This window comes from Rhinolophus ferrumequinum, chromosome 2 (genome assembly GCF_004115265.2).
Source record: "Rhinolophus ferrumequinum isolate MPI-CBG mRhiFer1 chromosome 2, mRhiFer1_v1.p, whole genome shotgun sequence".
Lineage (NCBI taxonomy): Eukaryota > Metazoa > Chordata > Mammalia > Chiroptera > Rhinolophidae > Rhinolophus > Rhinolophus ferrumequinum.
In genome coordinates this window covers 74,073,266-74,088,669 of record NC_046285.1, presented here as the reverse complement: position 1 = coordinate 74,088,669, position 15,404 = coordinate 74,073,266, and the positions used below count along the sequence as shown (strand labels likewise).

General features: G+C 36.2%; 1 protein-coding gene across 2 annotated transcripts in view; it reads left to right on the top strand.

The window, feature by feature from the left end:
• SERPINI1 (serpin family I member 1) overlaps positions 1–15,148 on the top strand; it is a 67,655-nt gene extending 52,507 nt beyond the window's left edge. For both annotated transcript variants that reach the window (XM_033121174.1, XM_033121165.1), the window contains exons 6-9: positions 980–1,077; positions 12,979–13,065; positions 14,494–14,583; positions 14,820–15,148. In XM_033121174.1, coding sequence (XP_032977065.1) covers positions 980–1,077; positions 12,979–13,065; positions 14,494–14,583; positions 14,820–14,896 — 352 coding nt within the window. In that variant the 3' untranslated portion in view covers positions 14,897–15,148. The remainder of the gene's footprint in view (positions 1–979; positions 1,078–12,978; positions 13,066–14,493; positions 14,584–14,819) is intronic.
• Positions 15,149–15,404: the final 256 nt, after the last annotated feature.

The window sequence follows — 15,404 nt, the reverse complement described above, 5'->3', positions numbered from 1 at the left end:
TGTTTTCAGTTTTTATAAAAAATAATAAAACCCTTTACTTTTAAAAAAATGCATTTTTTAAATACATCCATTTGGTCCATATATTTTACTATAATAGAAAGATGAGTAATACAATTCATTATTTTGGGAGATATTCCATTTTAGGAACAATCTGGATTTCTGTTGATACAATTTTTAAAAATTTAGTATTCTGTTTATGAGCACTGTAGTTATTTTTAAGTTTTTCAATAATGTTTTATTTCTTCTTATAAGAGTGAGACAAATTTTTTGTGTAATAATTCATAAAGTCCATTGAAACAAAACAATATTTACTATTCTTTTGTTTAAAAAACCTCTACTGTAATTGTAAAAGTGCATAGTTTTTAAGATGTAATATTTAACTCACTTTCATTGATTAACAGTTTTTCTGTGGTGTTACCATGAGAAATTGTATATATAAACTATATTATGATATATGTAAACCATATCATGGTAGTTTTTATGTTTCTCTGATTTGTATGGAGTTGAAATGTTGGATGTAGTTAACCCTTTCCATAGGGTGGAAAGTTGACCAGGATACTAAGAAGAGAATGAAATACCTTGGGTAAATGTATGATTAATCATTACCAGCTTAAAAAGTCAAATATATAAGTAGGTCATAGAATATTGAAAGCTATTCATTTACAAGTTTTACATAGTACAGTGGTAATGATTCTTGATCTCAAAACTCATTTTTTTCTACCACATATTATGATTTTGTGTCCATTTTATACATTTTTCCTAATTAATAATTTAGTACCATTCTGTTATGTTATTCTCTGATTCCCCCGTTTTACAAGCACAAATACTACTTGCAGTTAAAAGGCAGTTTTAGTATAATTTACCTTCTATATAACCGACTTTAAAAATCATATCTAATATTTTATTCTTGTCCATGATACTGTAACTAAACACTTTTAAAGTGCCGTAACTAAATATTTTTCCCCTATGTGTTCTCCAGGTTCACAGTGGAACAGCAAATTGATTTAAAAGATGTTTTGAAGGCTCTTGGAATTACTGAAGTTTTCATCAAAAATGCAAATTTGACAGCCTTGTCTGGTAGGAAATAAACATCAATTTAAAAAAAGTTTATACCACAAAAGCTTTTAGAAATGATGACGCTGAATCCTTTATATTATCATTTATATATTATGCAGTTCTGAGGTAAAATATAGTTATCATTTGCCAGTTAAATACAACAAACACGTTTAACTTCTATAAGTAAAGCTATGAATAATCATAACATTAAGCTTATATTATTCTGGTTCATGTCTTATTTTCAATAGCAGATTATATTCTCTACAAGACCTGTCTTACACATCTTTTAACTCCCCATCCCATCTGGCACAATGCCGTGTAGAGTAGATAATCAATAAATGTGTTGATTGAATATCTCAATATGTCTGGTTATAATAAATCATATAGGAAGGAAGAAGGAAGAGAGGATGAGTGTCTGCTGTAAAAGCTAGACACATTTTAAAATATTACCTAGTGAGATGATGTGAATATTATTCTAAGTCTTTAATAAAAAACAGTGGTTTTGAAGAAATAGAAGTAGCTTTGAAATATACCTAGCAAATTTGACACTGAGTAATTTATTTAAATATTGCAAGAAAAAAATCCAGTTAAATTATTTGATTCAAATGCCCTAATTTGTTCAGGGTAAAAATCATAACATGTTAGTAACACTGAAGTACTTAGAACATGTAAAATCCTTTTGGAAATATTTTTAAGCAGCTAATGATAAGACATTTGTCATTGAAATAAAGTACCTGTGAGTTTAAGACTCAGTTAGCTTATATAATGATTACTTTCTATCATTTCTATAGAACACGGAAAATAATCTGGTTTTTTTTCACGAGATAAAGTCAAATACATATCAAGATAAAAGAAACTCAACATGTAAAGCATCTTTATATGCAATTTACTGAACCCAGTTCTCCAACTAGACAGAGCTGAGGTGATAGAAGATTCCTTAGCAGTTCATGAGTTACAGGAAAGAATTGAGTTTTCCTCTCCTGAAGTAGCAGGAAAATCAATCTGAGCAAAAAATAGCTTCCAAACCTGGAGTGTGAGGACTCATGGACTGAGTTCAGAGGAGTGGATGCCTCCATCCCTGAAATTGCATATAGGGGTACGGAGGGAGGGGCAGAGAGAGAGAGAGACAGAGAGAGACAGAGAGAGACTGGGTGGAGACAGCATGGTCATAATTTTCAATAAATTCTCAAGGGGTCTACAATCAAAAAAGGCCTGCCCTCTCAGATGTAGGATTGGGCAGATTGTTTTCTAAGCAGCATCCAGCTTCCAGCAATGAGATGACATTGATGCACTTGATACTACAACTTCTACCCCTCAGTTAGAGAGCTTACATCACAAGACACTAGTAGAGCTGTTTTAAATGTCTACTATATAAACATTCCTGTCCACACAAAGAAGTGAATTTTCCCTGAGGAAAGGTTTTCGTGACTTACGCCCAGCAACTAAGGCTATGAACTCTTCAGTGAGATTGTCAAGAAGATAGGATGGATAGAGATTCCAAAGGTGATGGGTACGTTTGTATTTGAGTCAGAAATACGTTCATGGCTCAAGCACAGTGTAAAGTTCCTATGCTCCCTTAGGAACTGAGAGAATCTGTCTACAATACTGGCCAAATTCCAACTGGATAATTACATTCTGCTGTCTTATCATGGCATTATTTTCACTTTGATTAGAGATTCCTTCTTAATTCTTTCACCCAAACATATAGTCAGTTATTTCACACACATAGAACATCTGCTGCTTTTCAGTCCTGAGAGAGTAGCACTGCCGTGGTAAATCAGTTATGGTGGTCAGTGTAGCTTAAACTTTTTTACATATCTGAAAGTTTCATAACATAATATTTAACCACCTTTACTATGTACAGAGACAGTACAGCATAGATATATATTATGAATGCAGATGGTTTGGAGATTAGAAATCACAATAAGATCTTTTAGAGTTCCTATACTTTATATCAGGGGTGTCCAAACTTTTTTCAACGTTTTTCACCAAGGGCCGTATGCGGTAAAATACACAAACAGCCAGGCCACTCACTCGAGGTGAAGTACGTATTGCCTCACCTGGTTTATTTAAGTAAACTAAATATATTTTTGGAATTTGTTGCGGGCCAATTAACAATGGATTGTGGGCCGCAGTTGGCCCACCGGCAGCAGTTAGGATGCCCCTGCTCTAAATGCAAAACCTCTGTTTGATCAAATCTCCATTAGAATTGAATCCTTCTAAGCATCTTGCTCCCAGATTCATGCCTGGTACCTGGCATGGGGCTGACACATAGTTGGTACACAGTACCTGTTCGTTAAGTGATAAAATGAGGGGTGCGGAGGAGGGAAGAGTTTTCCTTGGGACCACTTTATACATTACATTTCTTTGAACATTTACTCCTTAAAACATCAGTAAGAAATCCAGGATTGGCCATCCTCAAACCCAATTCAAGTCTTAGGATAACTTGACGAAAGATCTAAAGCCAGCCTCTCAAGCTTTCAATGGGAATTCTTTGATTCTTAAATTTCTCGTTTTATCTGAGTCTTGGTGGCCCCAACATTCCAGCCACCCCAACCAATACCCAATACATCCTTCTCTCTCTCTCTCTCTCTCTCTCTCTCTCTCTCTCTCTCTCTCTCTCTCTCTCTCTCTGTGTCTATCTCTCTCTCTCTGTTTCTCATACACACACACACACACACACACACACACAAAATTAATCTATGCATCATTCATTTAAAAACTGTCTAGTGACACAACCGTAACACTTGCCTCTATGTTTCCTCTGAATTCAGTACATTTATTCCCTGCATCATTTATTTGGGCACCGTATGCTCTGCCTTACATGGTTGGTATCCTTTTCACATGTCTAGTTGTTGCGTCTCCAAATAATGATTAAAGTGTCTATGACACAGTCCTCCCCACAAGTACGCAGGAAAATTATTAGCATATATTATTTGGTTATTATCTCCTACTTTAATGAGAACTTCATGGTGTTTAAGATGTATAGCATTAATTATATTCAATGCTATATCTCTTTGTTTCATTTAACAAGTCTTTGAGAAGCAGATAGTGTGAGCAAAGTACTATGTCATAAAAATGAAGAAGCGATTAAAATATCATACCTCCTCTAAAGAAACATGCAGACTTGTGGGATAAAGGACATAACAGCTGGAATTAATAAAAGGAAGAGTGACTAAAATGTTTTAATAGCACAGGGGTTCTTAACCAGGACTATTTTGCCCTCCACGGGACAACTGGCAATAGCTGGCAACCTTTTGGGTTGTCGCTACTGTGGAGTGCTGCTGATATTTTGGGTGTAGAGGCCAGGGATGAAGTTTACATCCCTGTGATCTACACTGCACAGGACAGTCCCCACAACAAAGAATCATCGTGCCCAAAATGTCCATAATGATGAGTGGAGAAACCCTGTACCAGAGAAAGCGTTATGGAAGCAGAAGCAGAGAGGGGGAGAAAAAAATCGAAGAGCCAAATGGGAGCATAGTATTTGGTCTAAAGATGGAGGAGGAGAATATAGGTATGTGCTAAGTTTTTAAATGCATAGAACATTTTTGAACAACATCTTAGAAAGTAATAGCAGTGGTTGGCTCTAGAATATGGGACAGAGGTTCTTTGATAACAGGAGTTTTTGTTTCACATACCACTGTGTATACTGTTTGGAATTTTACTTTATTATTTCTTCGGTTAAAATTCTTAAAAACTGAGAAAAAGTTTTTAAAATAACATTTTTAGATTTTGTAAATTCAAAAGCACCCAGAAAACGATTAGTTACTAGTGTGACACTGCTACATTCTTAAATTATGTAATAAAATTTTCATCTTTCTTAAAAAATAGTGAATGTGATTTAGTAGCAGATAAAAACAAAAACAAAAAACGCCTCGGCTTCATGTTCTGCTTCTGGAAAAAGAGTAACTTGAGAATCCTTTGCTAAGACCTTTTGAATCCACTCTTTTGTTTTCTATGTCATGACATCCACCTTCATTTCAGAGTCCCATTACTGCTGCCCTGGACTATTTCAATAGCCTCCTAAGTGGTTTCCGATCTCTCTTCCATTTAATCTGTCTTATCTACCACTTATCTACTATTACTGAGATTAATCACCTTAAAACTCACTCACAGATCATTCCAGTTCCTGTTCAAAGCCTCCCTTCAGCCAGCTATGTACTGTCCACTGTGGGGCATTCAGCCCTCAGCCCCCATTCAGCTTTTACTCTGGCTAATTCCTTATGCACAGCTTGTGCCCCAGCAAAACTGAACACGCCCTCTGCATCACACATCACCCCCGTGCCCCATCTTTATGAAATCTCTCCTACCCAAAATACCTCTATAATTGGGCCTCAGCTCACATATCCCCAACTTTTTCAAGCCACCATGATTACAACAACCAGAAGTAGTCACCCTTTCTTAAATTCTACAATATTCTGCACTTCACCTTGTGTCACATTTCACATCTGATCTCATATTATCGTTACTTATGCATCTGATATTCCCTGCCAGCATTTCAACCCACCAAAGATTGATCCCTCTGTATGCTTAGGAAGCACCCAGCACTGTGCTTTTCCCTTTGTACTCACTGAATAAGAAATGAATCAGTTGAGATGCTCTGTATGTATTGTATCTATATTTTTCATATCAATTTAATGTCCATTGCTTTTAATGCCGAATTTCATTAACATAAAGCATAGTAAGCATTCATACAATAAACATGGAATGGAGAGAGTGCTGAGAAACATTTTCTTCTTGGGCTGGATGTAAAATGCTCATCTAGTTGAAGTAAGGATCCTTTTATAGAGTAGGGCTATTTTTGTAATGGAAATGAATGACTGTCAGCATTTCGATTAATAGATAATCCTCTTGGAAGGTGTAAGGAGAAGGAGAAAGTGAGTACTAAATCCTTCAGCATGAAGTACGAGCTTTAATAAAGGAGCCAATAAAATAAAGGAGTTAAGAAGACACAGCAGAAGCCATATCCAGGTCAGACTCAAGAGCCTAGATTTATGCTGGACTGACTCTTACACTCTGCCCTTGTTTGTTCTCTTTCTCCTTGTACCTGTAAGCCAGAGGGATAGATTTATCTTTCAATGCCATAATTCCATTTCTGCTCCTACTTTCTTACCTGGACTGTTGCAACAGTTAAGCTTGCTCTTCCTGCCTCTAGCTTTCTCTCATCCAATTCACCCTTTACAGCTTCTGCCTCAGGTGTCCTCTAAAATCAAAGCAGTTGTGTTCCTTTACTTCTGGACAAAGCCCAGCTTTCTAGCATCATGGTCCAAGCTCTTAGATCAGGTGCATTCCCTGCCACTCGCACCTCCTCGTAGCCCAGGCTCCACTTGGACCTTGGGTCTTCCCCACTGCTTCTCTCACTTTACAAATATAACTCTGCTTGGAATGCCCTTGCCCCCTTCTCTGACACGCACCCTTCTGCTTATTTTTCAAGAACCAGCCCAAATGTCACCACTTCTGAGAAACTTTCCCTGATATCTCTCCCTTCCTAGCTGATTTACTTTCCCTCATTCAGAGTCTCATAGTGCAAAGTGCTATCACACATTTTACCTGTTCCTTAGATGATTTGTTCACATATGTGTCTCTGTCCTCAGAAGCAGGGACTGGGTCATAGACATCTTTCTGTCCTCAGAGCCCAGCATGGTGTGGGGAGGAAGACAGATGCTGGGTGTGTGTGTGCTGTCAGGAGATGGTGCTGGCCCTGCCTTGCGCCACATGTGGAGGCTTCTCTCAAACCTCCAGCCCTCCTCACTCATCATGCTCCAGACACACAGGCCATCTCCTGGGTCCTTGAACACATCTGGCGTGTGTCTGCCTCTGCACTAGGTTTCCTTCCATTGGAAGCTCTACTTTGAGATCTTCCCATCACTGGCTCCTTTGTATTCTTTAGGTCTCAGCTCAAATTGACCTCAGACATGCCTTTCCTAACAGCCTATGCTAAGAAGCTCCTCTTCCATGCCCTGGTTACCAGCCAACACAGTGCTTTATCTTATTTCTTAGTTACACTTACCACACCCTGAAATTGTGGTCATGTATTGATTTGCTTTTATATTGTTCTTGTCATTTATTGTCCTAACTCCATTAGAAGGAACTCTTTAGTTCACCAAGGTATACCCAGTCATCAGCTATGTTTGGCTCATAGGAGTTGCTTAGTACATGAATGCATGAATAAATGAATGAATGAGTGAATGGATGAATGAACAAATGATATTTGCTGGTCTATAACAAAATCTATCCAGAAAAACAAACTATTCCTACCTTGAAGGAACCCAAATTCTAAAAACCTTTCTAAAGTTCATGGGCCGAAGCTAAAAATATTTTAGCAACTTAAGTGCAGAAATGCTTTTGGTATTCTGGCGTTCTGTTATGGAACTCTCTTTATTTTGTTATTTTAAGCATGTCCTTCCTGACGCAGACATCTATGTAAATTGGCTGTGTTTGGGAACAGTGCCACAAAGGAAGTAACAGCATCCACTTGCATCTGCGGGCCATCCTGCCGACATTATGCTAACCACAGATACTTAGAGGCTTTGGTGCCCTGCACAATACCTCACACAAACAGGGTACTCACTACATATTTGCTCAATGCTAAGTATTTTGCCCTGCTTCCTTTAGAAGAGCTTGAATTATAGCCCAGCTCTTCTCTGGGGAACCTAGGGTTTTACTGGCCCAGTTCCCATCTTACCCCTGTGAAAAGCCTGGCTCCACACTGCCCCGAGGAAAGCGGGAGCAGTCATTTGGCAGCAACATCTGTTGTGGCCACGATTAGACTGCTTGGGGCCAGTATAATTTTTTTTTTTTTGGTAGCTCTGTTTGCCTTTGACTTATTTATTTTCTTTTTTAGAGAATAGTTAACTTTTCTCTAGCCAATAAGATGAGCTTATCAGTGTAAAATAAATCTCCTTAAGTCCTATCACATTATCATTCATCAAATATTTGAGTGAGAACTTGGTGCCTGGCAGTGTGCAAGGAATTGATAAGAGATGAATAGGACAAACAAGGTCCAGGCCCTCAAGAAAGGTTATGGCCTAGACGAAAGATGACTGGCGCATAATTACATGACGATGAGCAATTACACGACAGAAGGCAAGCATAGGAAGCTACGAGCTTGCCGGTATCCTTGTATGACCTGATCTCTTTCTAAAATTTAGTGACAGCAGAAACATTCTTGATTAAACCACTTTGGGCTTATATTTTATTTTAACCTTTCTGCTTGAAGTTTGCCCCAAAAGAAAAAAAAATCATTTTTTCCCCTTCGGTATCTGTGATGTAATTTCTTATTTGTTACATTTTCTGCCTCTTGTATATGCAAAGGGATACTGTTTCTCTGAAGGTTCAGGGTTCTGAGGTCTTGTTTACATGTGTAGAACTTTGCTGTCCATCGTGCGTCAGTTAACCGCCCCTGAGGGCTGGGACACTGGATTGGATCTTTATTTTGCTGTCTTTGAAATGTATACAATGACACGGGTCTGGTGGATACCATTCCTTTGCTCATGTACTTGATTAGATTTTTAAGTTGTTTAGTGTGTGTGTGGTCTCTGTATTCTTTCCTTCTCTGGTGCTGTTCTCCGTCAATTACCTAGAGCATCTACTTTGGATTAGTGCCATATTTTATTTATTACAGGAATCAACTTTATAGCGATTATTATGAACAGAATTGTGGTCATGGTGCCCAGAGAGTGACAACACCCAAAATCCTACGAAATAGCTGACCTTTTCATTCAACTATTAATACATTTCTGTTTATGCTGTGGACTGGGTTAAATACTGGAAAATTACACATTACCAGGAAACTCCCTCTACTAGGGTAGTTCATTTATTAGGCCTACTGAATGCCAGAAGCCAAGGATACTAAAGAGAATGACACAATCCTTGTTTTAAAGAAGTTGACAGTCCAGAAAGAGAGCGTGATCAATACCAATATATTATGAAGGCGTCACTAGAATTAGATCCTGGGTTCAGTGGGGAAGAGTGGTCAGCTCTCCTTTAGTGGGGGATAGAAATCAGAGGAGAGCAGAAAAGGCCTGGTAGACCTCGAAGCTGAGCCTTAAATGTAGATTAGCTGTCTGACTGAACAACAACAAGGGGTAAGGGAGTTTCTAGAGAAGCAAAGACACAGAAATGATAAAGTTTGGTAGGTTCAGGCTATTGGAGTTCATATACACTGAAGCACAGGGTATGAAGTGAAGAATACTAAATGAATGAAGGAGAAGCAACCTAATAGAGGCCCTCTTATTGAATACTGAGCAGGTACAGGGGGATGAGATATACTGAAATCGAGAGAGGAGGTAGAGCAAGCAGGAGAGGGGTAAACATTTTTAAGTAGGGTAGTAGCTTAAATTGGTTTCTATTTTGATAAGATCATCCCAGAGAAGCTTTCATATAAACTCAAGTCTGTTAGAGCTATTCTCAACTGCGGTGTCATGACACATTGTGACAACATTGAAACTCATTTTTTTTTTTTAATATTTGTATATCTTGCTGGATTTAATTTTCTGATAAAAATGAACTTTTATCTCCATGTTAGTAGGTGAGTTTGGTTAATGATTTTTTTTCTCTCTTCAGACTGCCCTTGCTCAATTTTAATATCAACGTAAGACTTAGATTACTTTTTCTAGAATCTAGAATGGTCTTATAAAAGAAATTTCTATCTGTTCCTTAAAGATTTGGTTAAAGTCATTCAGCAAACCATCTAGGCTTGGAGTCTTTAATTTTGAGGATGGGGGAAGTTTTTGTCTACTGATTCAACTAGTACTTTAATGCTTACTTGATTATCCAGATCTTCTATTTTTTTTCCCTTGGTTCAATTTATAATTTATATATTTCTATAAAAAATTGATCATAGGCCTATTCATTTTCAAAGTTATCTGCATAAAGAAATACAAGAATCTTTTAGGGGAGATGGAAATAGTCTGTATCTTATTTGTGGAGGTGGGTTCACATATATATACATCTATCAAAACTTACCAAACTGTGTATTGTATAGAGATACAGTTTGTAGCAAATAAATCATACCTCACAAAGTTGGTTAACATTTATCTGCAGAAAATTATACATGGCACTTTTTGTGATTTAAAAAAAAAATTACCTTCTGTATCTTTAGATTTGTTCTTTTTTTTTTTGTCTTAATATTGTTTATTTAGGCAATCTCTCTTTCTTCTTCCTGCATCTGGTTAAAAATTTGTCCATTTCATTATCTTGTAAATACCTGGCTCTCTGGGAGGACCCTTAGTATCCTTGTCTTGACTTTTCTGCCCCAGTTCCTTACCACCATTTTGTATAAGTAAATGAAAGCATATGCAAGGATAGGTGATTAGAGGAGGGTACGCTTAGGGCAGAGGCCAGAGTTGAAGGAACAAGATTCCTTCTCTCAAGGTGCCTACTGAAGCCAGCAGATCAGGTTCAGGAGTTACTGGAGGTGGTTTCCTCTATGCAAATCGATGTGGCTGAAATATCATTTGGTGTTTTTGAGAACTCCCCTCAGAATATTTGAAGAGGACTTAGCTGGCGATGTGGACACGCATTACCCTTTAGGAACTGGGTTCTGTCACTTTTGCATTCAGGGCTATAATATTGGCTCTTAGTGGATGACCCTATCAGACTGATGAAAATGGGCAGCAGAGTCTGAAAACCATACAGCATCAGTTAACTACTAAATTGTTAACGTGTTTTACTATCTTGGAAATCATGTGTTTGTTTTGCCAATTAAAATGTTTGGCTAGTTATAAAGGCAATTTATATTTTTCTTTTTATTCATTGAAAAACTAGTCTTCTGGATTTGAAGGAGCTAATTATACTTAATTGTTTAATGTAAAACCTTTATTGCTTTTTATTTTTCTTCTAGTCATCAAATGCATTCTAGAAGAAAAATGTCATAATATGTGAGATGGACTATTTCGTAACACAATGCTTATATCTGAACACTATGTTTGAGCTTAGAAAGTAATATCCCTATTAAAAGAATATTCAGTGATGCCTCTCAATTGTCTTGGATTTTATTCAGATAAGTAGGTGCTGTGCAACAGATGTACCAAAAACGTTGTTGGACATCATTCCCTATCCATATAAGATAATTACGTATTTTTGAAAACTTGAAAGGAAAGTGAGTGTTGTGGGTAGGACTTCGTTCCTTATGGAATATTACTAAGCAGCCTAATGGGAAATCAACTGTGTTTTTACTAATACTGATCGGTGCTCGTCATCAGCAACGAAGCTATTTATCTTAAATTCAAATTACACCTCCAAGAATTGGAAAAAAGGGTGGGAGAACAAACTTGAGTAAACTACCCTGTACTATTTTTTTTTTTTTTTTGTATTTGAGGTATCTTTTGTTTGTTTTGTTGATTCTTGGTGATAAATTGGAAATCTAAGGCTAAAGGCTGCTCCATTGTATAGTTTGCCAGGACTGACCTAACAAAGTACCACAGACCGAGTGACTTGAACAATGGACATTTACTTTCTAGTAACAGTTCTGGAGACTGGAAGTCTGAGGTCAAGGTGTCTTTGGAGTTAGTTTCTTCTGAGTCCTCTTTCCTTGGCTTGTAAATGGCTGCCTTCTCCCTACGGCTTCACATGTTGTCAAGGTTTTCCAAAGAAACAGAACAGGAAAAATCTATATCTAGATCAAATCTATCTATCTATCTATCTATCTATCTATCTATCTATCTATGCATATTTATACATATTTATCTGTCTATCTGTCTGTCTGTCTGTCTATCTATCAATCATCATCATCTATTGAGAGATGTAGTTTAAGAAATTGGCTCACACAGTGTAGAGACTTTGGAAATCCAAAATCTAAAGGGTAGGCAGGCAGGCTGGAGACTCAGGGAATAGTTTCAGTTCAAGTACAAAGGCAGTGGTTGGCAGAATTCCTTCCTGTTCAGAGAAAGTCAATCTTTGGTCTGCTAAGGTCTTTAGCTGATTGGATCATGCTTTACTCAAAGTCCACCAACTTAAATGTTAATTTCATCAGGAAAACATCTTCACAGAAATACCCAGAATATGTTTGACTATCTGGACACTGTGGCCCAGCCAAGTTGATACATACAGTTAACCATGACACATGGTCTTCCCTCTGTACCTATCTGTGTCCAAATTTCCTCTTCTTATAAGGACACCAGTCATAATTGGATTAAGGCCCACCCTATTGACCTCATTTTAACTTAAAATCTATCTCCAAATACAGTCACGTTTTGAAGTCTTGGGGGTTAGGAATTCAACATATGAAGTTTGAGAGAACACAAGTCAGCAGATAACTGCCATTAATTTAAAAATAAGCATAAATAGAAAGATAATTCAAAGGGAAAAGCAGTCCTCCTAATATTGAAAATGTGTTATTTCCTCTGACTTCCTCAAATAAGCCAATTAACTGGATGGAATGTAAAGTACCTTTTTTATATGTTCACATGTCTACAACTTAGAAAACAATTTTATTATTCTTTGCCAAGATCATTTACATTACAACAATAATTAGACATTAGATTTTTTAAATGCTTTTTCCTAGATTTCTATCTTTTTTAATTTTGTGTTTGCAAATTTCAAATTAGAGCACACCATGTAAGATGTTTTCATACTGCATTATGAACTAATTTGAAGTTGCTATTAAAACAGCCACTTTCTGCTTTTTCTGGCAATATAACAAATAAGCAATAGGAAAATTACCAATAAAAATGAAGAGAAAATTAACAAAAGAATATGAAATGAGGACAACCAGAATACACATCTTCAATGGCTCTCTCAAATCATAAATGTAATCTTACAACATTATATCTTATGTTTTACATCATTATATTTATATCATATATTAGTATTTTAAGCCTCTTCTTATATTTTTCAAATCCATTTAACTAAAGGTTAAAATGCTTCCCTATCTCTGACACTGAAGAAATGCTTGTATTATCTATTTTTTTTTTGCAGATAACAAAGAGATTTTTCTTTCCAAAGCAATTCACAAGTCCTTCATAGAGGTTAATGAAGAAGGCTCCGAAGCCGCTGCCACCTCAGGTGCCAAGCTGTTTTCTAAAATCTTCTCATCTTTTCTAGATTTGTATTTTTGAAGCAATCTTGGGCAGGGGATAGGGGTCATTTTTAGAACCAAACCATAAAACTGACTCTTCTCTGGCTCTGCTCTAACTTAAGAAATATAGCTAAAACTAGCTAGAATGTTCTAAACTCACTCTAGTGCCCCATGTGGTGTGACTCCCACCTCCCATTTTCTAATGAAAAGTGGGAGGACATTTGGCAGCTCTGTAGAGTTGACTTTCTTGCTCTGCTGCCTGTTTCAATGTTTTAAATATTTCCCTGCTGTCCACTGAAACATTTTCTTCCTACTTAATTACTTGTGCAGGTTAGTTTTTAATTTTGTCAGTGAAAGGTTTTGATTTTTTAAAAGTATATTCATGAACAAGAACATACGATAGCAAGTAATAAATAACTTTAACTGAATTATAATACTAATAAAATCACAATTTTAAATAAATAATGCGAAAAAATTGCCATAAATCATGTGTCCAAAGCCAAATGGCAAATGTCCTTGGTCATTTTGATCATTCTGACTTCCCTAGTTAAGTGAGAATGATTTTTCCAGTGCTTTTTTTTCCTTTCTTTAATTGTTTAGATTGATTTCAACCTCATCATCAAAGTTTAGTTGAGTTCCCCCCCCACACACACACACATAAAATGTAACACATCATAGTTGTACACAATATTCTACCTTTGTATAAATTTGTCCATTAAAAGGATAACACCAGTTAAAAAAGTATTTTCAGGAGGAAATAGAAACACAGTATTCACAGACATCAAGAAAACTTAAAATCTTACATAATTTAATAGTGACCTTTTTCTCACAATTGAGTCACCCTTGAGCAAGTATAAAATGATCCTACATAAGAAGGATCTCAGGGGAATTCAGTTTCCCAGCTGTAGGAAATACATTTCGGCTCCCATTGCTGTATTTTCCCTTTAATCACTGCCATTTCAGCCACTTACTAAAAGCCTGGTGACTTGCTATGTAAAAATACCCATTTCAGACAAATAATGATTTAAGAATATAAAGAAACTCTTTGTTTTTTGGAGGGGAGGGTTACTTCTCTCTTCCCTTAACTCAAAGGTCATTTTAGTAAAGCCGAAAGTATTTATCTGAGACTGAGACTAAAAATATTGTAACAGGCAGAATAAATTGTCCTATTAGTTTTGGAGGGGTGGAGATAGGAAACTCTGTGTGTGTGTGTGTGTGTGTGTGTGTGTGTGTGTGTGTGTGTGTGTATTTAAAGTAGAAGTGTTAGCACCTTTAGACTTTTTCTCTCTTTAATTCTTTAAAATCATGTTTCCTGTAAACCATTGCCTTTGCATTAAACATAGATGGTTTGAAGAAATTTCTCATTATTCCCTGCACATCCACAGACATGTAATTACTTTCTCTCTGCACTGTAGGAATGATTGCAATTAGTAGGATGGCTGTGCTGTATCCTCAAGTTATTGTCGACCATCCATTTTTCTTCCTTATCAGGAATAGGAGAACAGGTAAGTCTGTTATGAAAACAGAACATTTTAATAGGTTAAGAGAAATAATTTTCTTTTAAATGAGAACATTTTCTACATTATTTATCAGATAATTTCTAATGTTCAAATGATTTTTTAAATGAAATTATTTATATTTTCATTTTGAGATCATTGCTAATTATAAGCAAGAAGGGAAATAATTATCCTTTTTTTTTGTTTGTTTATCCGCTGTGTTGTTCACTTCCAACCCAATGCAGGTACAATCCTATTCATGGGACGAGTCATGCATCCTGAAACAATGAATACAAGTGGACATGATTTTGAGGAACTTTAAATCATTTCATTTGAATGACAAGGAAAATAGTAACTAAGCACATTATGTTTGCAACTGGTATATATTTAAGATTTGTGTTTTACAGTATATGTCAAGATAATATTTAAAATAGCTCAAGATAAAAACAATGTATGTAAATTATAAGCCAATTTGTCAAGGAATGTTATCAGTATTATTGAGGTAATGGTCCTGTCATGTCATTGTGTTTGCTGTGCTGATATTTAAAATAAAAGTACATATCGAACATGGAAACAGCTCTCTTTTTCATTTGAGAAGTTGCAGTATAAAGACACCTCTAGGTGAAATTTGGAAACAGTTATGCTTCTGGACATTTAAAACAAACAAACAAACAAACAATAACAAAACCATTTACTAGACATTTAATGATATTAAGGAATTGTTGACTTTTGCAAAGTGTGAAAACTTCTGGACATCTTAAATCTTTCCTAATCATGCAGAATCAAAGCACCAAAGTAAATTAGCGTCATACGCTTTTACCTAATAAATA